Source organism: Geospiza fortis, unplaced genomic scaffold (assembly GCF_000277835.1).
Source record: "Geospiza fortis unplaced genomic scaffold, GeoFor_1.0 scaffold35, whole genome shotgun sequence".
NCBI classification, from domain to species: domain Eukaryota; kingdom Metazoa; phylum Chordata; class Aves; order Passeriformes; family Thraupidae; genus Geospiza; species Geospiza fortis.
This window is the reverse complement of record NW_005054453.1, coordinates 160,935-169,869: the sequence shown is the minus strand read 5'-3', so window position 1 is coordinate 169,869 and position 8,935 is coordinate 160,935. Positions and strand designations below refer to the sequence as shown.

At 39.3% G+C, this 8,935-nt stretch overlaps 1 protein-coding gene across 1 annotated transcript in view; it reads right to left on the bottom strand.

The window, feature by feature from the left end:
• Positions 1 to 505: 505 nt before the first annotated feature.
• Positions 506 to 8,935, bottom strand: part of RAB33B (RAB33B, member RAS oncogene family) — a 13,800-nt gene continuing 5,370 nt past the window's right edge. The window contains exon 3 of the mRNA XM_014309797.2: positions 506 to 3,844. Within this exon, the coding sequence (XP_014165272.1) occupies positions 3,401 to 3,844 (444 nt within the window). The 3' untranslated portion in view covers positions 506 to 3,400. The remainder of the gene's footprint in view (positions 3,845 to 8,935) is intronic.

Below are 8,935 nucleotides of genomic sequence, written 5' to 3'. Positions count from 1 at the left end.
TTGGCAGGTGGGAGGCTGTGCAGAGCCCAGGGTTCCCAGAACACCCCTGGAAACCAGCAGCCATTCTTCCTCTCAATGCCTCTTCACAGCCCTCGCTGATGATCCATTCAGCTGGATAAATGAGGCCTCCTTTGGGCACCCTGCATCAACAGAAGAAGGAGAAAAAAATCCCACATCCTCAGAGACATCCTCAGAACAGTGGTATTTTTTGTGAGTCCTAGAATAATGATAACTTCTAATGTTATTTATGACTTTGGATTTAAGATTACGTCTCGGTGTTGTGTTGATTTCCACAGAAAAACCAGACTGCCATTCAAAAGTAGTATTACTATTACTTTTAAATAACATATGGCTCTACATTTATCTGGGAATTGCAATGTTAAGCAACACCAGTCAATGACCTCAAAAGTAGGACTCTGGGGAAAAAAAAGAGTATTAGAATTATACATTCTGGTGAAGTGAAAATACTCAGAGGGGACAAGAAATATGACTTTCAACAAATTTATAAAAGTTAAAGAGGTTTTATTTCTGAACAAGATGAGACGAGAAGAAGAGTAATGGAGAAGACTCCTTTAGGGTCTTGATTTACATCCAAGGGTCAGTAATTGCGATTTTTGTAACTGTTGTTTCACTTCCCATTCTTCTGGAATCTGAAATAAATACTGAACACACCTCTGAACCATCAGGTGGGTGCTTCAGATGCCCCAAAATCACCCAGAGTCATTGCAAGAAAGCACTGACAGTAGTCCAAGTATTGTGACAGTCTTTTTTGTAAAAATTGTCACCCACACAGACAGAAACTAGAAACTCCTTTAACTCCCTCACAGCATTTTTTGAACCATATGGAATTATATTATCATTTCTATTACAATCATTGAAAACAAGTGGTAACGGTTTGTGGCAAAGCCCATTTATTAGTTTTCTGGGACTGTGCCTTGCCTGCCCCCAGCACATACAAAAGAACACAACTTTACAGTCTGGTAAAGTGAAAATACACATACAAAGTATTCAGTACTCTGATATCCATCCTGTGGGCAGAACACCACCACTGAAAGCCAGGGAGAAACACTGAATCCTGCATTACTGACCACACTGCCTCCATGGCAGAACCATTAACACATGCTTTGTGCTGAACATGGAATTACACACTTGAACACCATTTGCACACAATTTTCATGACATGAGGGCCCTTATTTACAAGTTGTAGTAACTCAAATAAAACTTAACAGATGTGCAGGTGTTTCAGATCAAATTTAACAGTAACACTGCAGCTACATGATTTTCTTACCCCAATCCCCAACCTGACTTTAAAATTCTTAATTCTGGGATATTTTATTAAAACAAACAAATAAAGCAAACAAACAAAAATCAAACAAAAACAAAAACAACAAAAAAAAAAAAAACCAAACACAAAAACTTGCTGACATATTTAGTATACAAATAATTAAGAAGGATCCTCAGAAAAAGGATTAAGGACATGAGTGAAAAACAATTTGTCCAACAGGACTGTAAACCATATTTATACCATAGTATAAACATCAATTTAAAATCAGTAATTTTCTTAAAGAAATCATTAAGGACACTAGTGTTAAAAAGGTGACTGTTTCTGAAACAACTGTAAATTCTAGTCATGTAAGGTTCAGAGGAAATACAAAAGCTTCCTTTTACAAATGTTTCCTAAGCAAAAATACCATCACAATTGAAGCAGCTTTATACAGGAAAAAGTACTACCTTTTGTTTAGATTCTTTTTAAACATCTTAATCATATAAGACCAAATTAAATGGTCTTCCAAAATCTAGCAAAAAGTCAATGCAGTTTTTCTGTATAAGTTGCAATGAAATTACATCTTAGGAACTGCAATAGTTTACATAACAACAGGCATCTTGTTTCAGTAATTTGTTTCTAATGTGATCATCAGGGTGGCAGCTTCTGAACTAGCCCTTCCATTGAGTTTCCAGTAAGCAACACATGCTACACATTGCCAATTAAAAAAAAAATCTTCATTTATACTTCAAAAACTAAGTCACAAAACACTGTTTGACATGGCACATGAATGAAGTCATAGATTGCATTCTATGGCTTACATTTCACTTTATGCAGCTATGTGCAACTTAGCACCATTCTTATTATGAAACTTGATCTTCAGAAAGGACTGGAAAAAAGCAGTTGCAACTATGAGAAGACAGAAAAAGGTGGTCCAAGAGGAATTTTTTACCTCATCTAATCCCTACTAGCTCACATTAGTAATGCCAAGGATGCCCTACATACAGTCACAACATTATACATGCAGGTTTTCCCTCAAAAATCTGTAACAGATGATGCAGTTGGTAGATTTATTCCATATTTCAAGACCAAATTTAGTTTGTGTTTGGAAACATTTTAAGAATGTACCATATTCCTAAGCATTCCCATTCCTGAAATATATTATCAAGTTGGCTTTTCAAGATATCTGAAAAGCACTCCCAATATCTTAAAGCCCTGCAAACCCCATCTTTGAAAAGCAGTATGCTTCTGCCAAATTCACCCAATCTTTTACTTACTCAACTGTTTGTACTTACCCTGAGACACTCAACTCAGATACAGCACCTTCAGAAACATATAACTTAATTTTAGTAAGATCAGAGAACTTGTGGGCAGGTGGAGTCCCAATTTTACCCCAAATCCTGCGCTACAGTACTTTCCATAATGTGGGTTAACATAACATAGTTTGGTATCACATGCTAATTATGAAAAATTAGTGAAGTTTTAAGAATCAAATAACTGTCTAGAGGTAGGGAGAAGTTGGTTAATTCCATTACCACTGCCATGAAGAAACAGACCAAGTTCATAGTGGAAGGACAGGCCAAAACCTAGCAATTTGCACCGACACTGGCAGCCCAAACTTTCACAGACCTGGTTTTTTTTTGCTTTTATAATAAAAAGGTACTTGCTTTCTAATTTCCTAGTAGCCACCTAATATTCCTTCATATGCCAAAAATCCCCCCACCTGCTGACCCAAAACCCAAGTTCCCTGGTTGTCACAAAAGGCTCTTTCTCCTACATGATTCCAACACAAGTAGCAACCAAAAGTATTAGTAAACTGGCACACTAGTTATAATCTTACCACAAGCGATGAGAACAACCTCAGGCAGCAAGAGCTCAACTAGGATTGCTTTGTCAAAACTTGACAAAGTATGTTCCCATATATTTATAGTGAAACTTTAGTAATTCAGAAAGTACAATTACAAAGTGCAAGAGCATAAGATGGGCACATCTACACCAAGAAAAATTAAAATAAAAAACACATTAAAGTGCCAAAGAGATTTGCTATAGTTGCTACCAAAACCTGTAGCTTTGCCAAAGATCATAATTTTGAAGCACTTGCAAACAAGACAAGGTGATAACCAGTGACAATGTGACCTAACACCAGCAGGATGTGATAGGTTTTGGTTCAGGCTTTATATGAATTTCATCATGATCTGGGGGTTGACTAAGCATTAATGGCTTGTGACTTTTAAGCTTGTGAGCCAGTGTCATGAATATGGCCTCCACATGGTCATTGTCATTGGGGTTCTTGGCAGAGGTTTCAAACAATGGCATGCTGTGAGTGTCAGCAAACTTCTGGGCCAGGTCCGTGGGCACCTGAATAGCACTCCTCAGGTCACATTTATTGCCAACCAGAATCCGTGGTATATCATTGGCAAGAAGGTGCTGTTTGCACTCCTCTATCCAGGATGGCAGGCTGTGGAAGCTGGCAATGTTTGTCATATCATACACAAACACCACAGCATGGACATTCCTGTAGTAGTGCTGCACCATGCTCTTCCTGAAGCGCTCCTGGCCTGCAGTATCCCACAGCTGGATCTGAAAACACAAATACAAGGAGAGCAAAAAATGTTTTATTCCTCATCTTGGAAAATAACACAAACTACCTGTAGTGAGAAGAGTTACATGATCACAGAAATCTACTCTTCTGAATTAATGATGTTGACAAGTTGGTGCTGAAGGCAGCTGTTGTATTCACACAATTTCAGAAGCTTTAACTTTCAAAGCTGCTCACAAGTGAGGCCAGGAGGAATGATGCCAACTGAGAGAAACTACAAATTTCTGAAAGTTTATTGGAGCCTGTATTTTTAAAGATTTTTATAAAAATAAATCCTGAAGTCTTAGCAATAGCACTTTCGTTTGAAAATTAAATAAGTGTTACTTCCCAATACAACCATCAGCTGACACGATTTTTGTTATTTCCAAAAATAATCTCATCTTCCCCAAAATTTTGTTGTTAGCATGATGTTAACTGCCATGTGAAAGGAGGAAGAAATCAAACCATGCTTGATTTCAACATCACCAACAAAAACAGGACAAAGAAATCTTTCCATGCAGTGTATTGGAATCAAACCCTCCTGCGATGAACATCTAACTTCTTATTTAGTGCTTTAACTGGGACCATACTGTGGTTTGTAGTATCAAGGCATGCATAAAAGAAAAAAAATTTAAACAAAAGGAAAAGTATAAACCTCCTGTTAACTTAACATGTGACTAACATTTCCAGGTACACAGCGTTCTGTCCAAACCAGACTGAACACAGGTGCTAGAAGCATAGTCAGAATAGAAAGACATTCAGAAGAACCGACATGCTTTCAAATTTCTGGGGTCCAGACTGAAACAAAATAAAACAAAACAAAAGCTTTGTAGCACCAGCAGATGTAAGCAACAGCTAATAGAAACTTTAAATACATTGATCATCCTGTGCAATGGAAGCCTGGAGTCCTCAGACATGTAGAGAATGCTACAGACTTGTGGACAGCAACGTTCACACAAACTTGCTCTTCAGGAGAGAAGAAGTGCAGTGCACAGCAGTCAGAACCCCCTCACCCACACCACCACATTACCTGTACACTGTCAGAAATGAACTGGTGTGTGGTGCTATCACACACCCCTTAGTGATAATGAAACACCTGAAAGACGTGTGATTTCTTGTGAAAAAGCTGAGTCCTAGCTCCCTGTCTGTCCTGTACAGCTGATCACTAATGGCTGAGGCAGTTCGATTAGTACTTTGGCTTTTGAGCATGAAGTTTTTTCTCCCTGGGAATGAAAGGAGTTTTCCTTGAGACTTGGAACTCAAGGAATACTAAGTGTTCTGCAAACAATGGAGATAAATTTGAAATTTAATCTGTTCTCATGAAAGTCACAGGCACTATGTAATTGTTGAAACTGTTCTCCCATTACCATAGCTCTGCATTCCTTTGATCCAAATGTTCCAGTAAAACTTCTTTAGAAACTGCAAATATCTTGCAAGTTGCCTTGTTTACCACTTTAACCAGTGACTTTTTATATTACAAAAGGAAGCCCAAGTGCAAGGGAAATCTGCCAAGAGCAAGAAGATGCATCAGTGATAGAGGACTACAGTATCACATAAAATTGTTTTGAAAGCTACGACAATGGAAATGCAGTGAAACTGAATAGAAGCAGATGCAATGTCTTGATACCAGTGACTGACAATAAGGAGTTTTTCTTTAAGCACAGCATTCATCAGGTTGGAAATTATTAAAAGGATGACGATCCACATCCACGAGTCAATCACAGGATGTTATGAATCAGTCATGTGACAGACAGACTGAAGAAAAAAGAGTAGAAGATGTTTCAGATGGTGTGACTTTTTCTGCAGTATTGTGTTCAACCCTGGTCACCCATCCTCAAAAAAAACTCAGAGTAGAGCAGGTGGGAATGGCAGCTCCTGGTTGCAACAGGGGAGCTGAGAATTTGCATGAGAACATCAGAGCAGCTTGGCTTTTGCAGCCTAGTCCAGTTCTCTGCAGCTTTTGATCCAGCCAGACACTTAGAAAGACCTGTGTGCTGCTTCTGAAGGGGTCATTAAGAGTGTCAGGAAAAGCAAGGCAACTTTCCCTGGCTCTGATCCCGTGAAATGGTACTCAGTCACAATCTGTCTCATTCCAGAGTAAACCTGCATTTCCAACTTTCTGAAAATCATCTTACCTTTACTATTTCCCACATAAAGCCCCTCTTTTTGCCAACGGTATCACACTCTACACACAACTGACAGCATCTCCATGAGTCTACACGGCTGGACTGAACAGGCACCTAAGTTTGGGTAAGATTCAGTCACACAGCCAAGTGAGACACACTTCCAGTTCTGTGCACTTATAAAACATCATAGAGTTGGGAGACTCATAGAAAATGTTCATGAATTTGAGAGATTAGAGGAAAAAGAAGCACAGACTGAAACAATCCTATGTATAGACAATATTATGCTGTGGAATCATATGGATAATCTTGGAAATGCTATCAAATTAACTTAATGAGGGAGTTCATTTTCACAGGCAGCTGAGAGCTTACAATTCTCTCCCCAGCTTATTCACAGAGCAGGAACTGGTTGTGCTTCAGTCAAGCAGAGATCTGCAAGTGCACTGCCAGCCTTGGGTAAAGATGGGGAAATTAAATTAAAGGTTTACATAACTTGCAAGTGAAGCTTAAACTACAGCTCTTCCAAAATTTCATTTACATACAGCATTCAAGCTTGAAGGGCATTATCAACTGAGTCATTTGCACTGAGAAGTAAATCCTTTCCCAATGTTGAAAACTACACACTTCAGAAGTTTCTTTTTTTTCTTGTTCAAGGTGAACTTGAGGAAATGGTTCCATTTCTGCCTCTCACCCAAATATTTTCTCTTCTGAAAAATAACACTGAAAATGTTCATGTTAATGGGTGTGCACTGATGAAGTAACATTAAGATTACTATTTCATTGTTAGTCCAGTAACACCCATCTTCAGGGGACCACAGTTTTTATAACAGCCCTTTAAAATATGTAGTTTGAATATCTGGTTTAATAGCATAATTCATCTAATAAAACTGTACAGAATCACTTGGTCACATTCCCTAGGAAAGACAAATGGCATAAAAATATTAAATACACTGACTCAGTTATCACAGCCCACCTTCTGATTCTGTTTTGTGGATCCAGAAAGGCTCTTTTCTAAACAAGGACTCACTTTGTATGTGTGGTTTATAACACACTGGTAAAAACATAACTGGCCTTGATGCTACGTCTCCTTTAAAAAGGGAGAAAATTTGGAATAGCTCAAAGGTACAGAACACGATGTTCAGACTTTCTTATTTGAATTTCATTTGTGTTTTGCTCTCTAATGTAGGTCAGTGAAGACTGACATCATTGTTTTCTTCAATTTTCAATGCTTAGATCCACTGAGGAAGAAGAAAATTTAGAAGGCGGCAGATCCATTTGTTGAAAGTTTTCATTTTCTCATCACATTTAGGCATCAGTAGATATGAAGCTGTCAGCCTGCTGTACAAGGAATACACTTGTTCCTCTGCCTTGGAATGCTACACAATGGCTGTGCGGGAGAGCATCAGCGAGAAGAAGGGTGCTTGTGTTGCTGCCAATGACACAGCACTTTCCAGCTGTGAAGGAAACAGTTACTGCTGTAGCAGCACAAGAAAGAACCGTCCAGCTGGCTGGGGGAAGGGAGAAGACGCCACTTTATAACCTACTTTGATGCAAGAGGAAAAATTCCCTTCTGGGCACACACGGACTACAACAATTCAGCTCATCAGAGCTGCTCCCTCCTGCTCCAACTGGTGCTGCTGGAGCTGACTGCTACATGTGAGCAAGGTGCAGAGCAGTGAGAGAAGCTGCCAAAACCACCCAAAATCACTTCAAACTTGACAACACTCCCACTGAGAACCAGGGTCCTGGCCATAAGGATAACATTTATTCCTTTCATGCTGAAACAGAACTCACACAAAACAATGTGTCTCAGAAGAGCCTCCTTCACTTCTCCACCTTCCTCAACCAGAACTGCTTTCTTTTACAGATAATGCTCTCAAAAATGCAGCAAAACAATCTACAGAAACACATAACCTATGTGAAGCATCTAAGAGCTGTGGATTATGCTACGTTCTTCGTGCTCTCCAACAAAGGTCAGGCATCATTCAGACGTGGTGAAAATGCCAGTGAATAAGATGGTGCTGACAAGACAATATCCCTCAGGAGGTCTCTCCTCTGTCGGGACAAAGGAGTACAAAATTTCAGCTGTCAGACAAATTCTAGTCAGTGGTTTTACTAAAAAAAAAAAAAAAAAACCCAAAAAACCCCAAACCACCGACAAAAACTCCTATTCACCTTTCTTTTTTATTTGTAAAAGGATATGAGATAAAAATCCCACAGGAGTAGGAAAGCAAATTGGTTCTCCTATTCTTATATATCCTGCACCATAATTTCTTTAATCAGTAAATGAGCAAGGAAAAACCATAGCTTTTGGCTACGTAACTATGAGCTGTAATTATAAGGCCTGATGATAACAAATGCCCAAGTACAAGCTCAAGACTACTGTTAACTTCCTTTTTCTGCACAACTGAGCTCTCCTCATAGAAACAAGCTGTAATACAGAAGCAGATGGGGATTCTGTTTAAAACCACGTTAGTAAACAAACTGCATCTGTAAGCTGTTACAGAGCATTCTGCAAATAATGCTTACAATCATCACACGGCAAACTTAACAGAACCCTAAAAATCAGAACTTGAAACACACTGTTCAACACTGAACAATATTCCGTTTCCTAAGATTTTTAACACAAAATGATAACAGTGGCACCTACATAGCTCTGTGGTGCTGAAGGTTAAAACACTGTGGTGTCTGATGAACAAAGATGCAGAATTTCTCGGAGGCAAAACGCTGCTGATAACGGGCAGAAGTAAGACTAAACTACTGCTAAGAGATCTATATACAAGCCCACTGTAAGGATAAATTACCGATCAGCATCTGAAAAAACACGCGACAAGGTCTGGCCTACGGGCAGGAATGCAGGAATTAGTTCACCATCCCAGACACCTACACCGTGACGCCCTTTCCAACAGGAGCGAGGCCAGCAGCGGAACAGTTTCAGGGCAGGCACAGCCGCGGCTGCTGGCGCCGAAC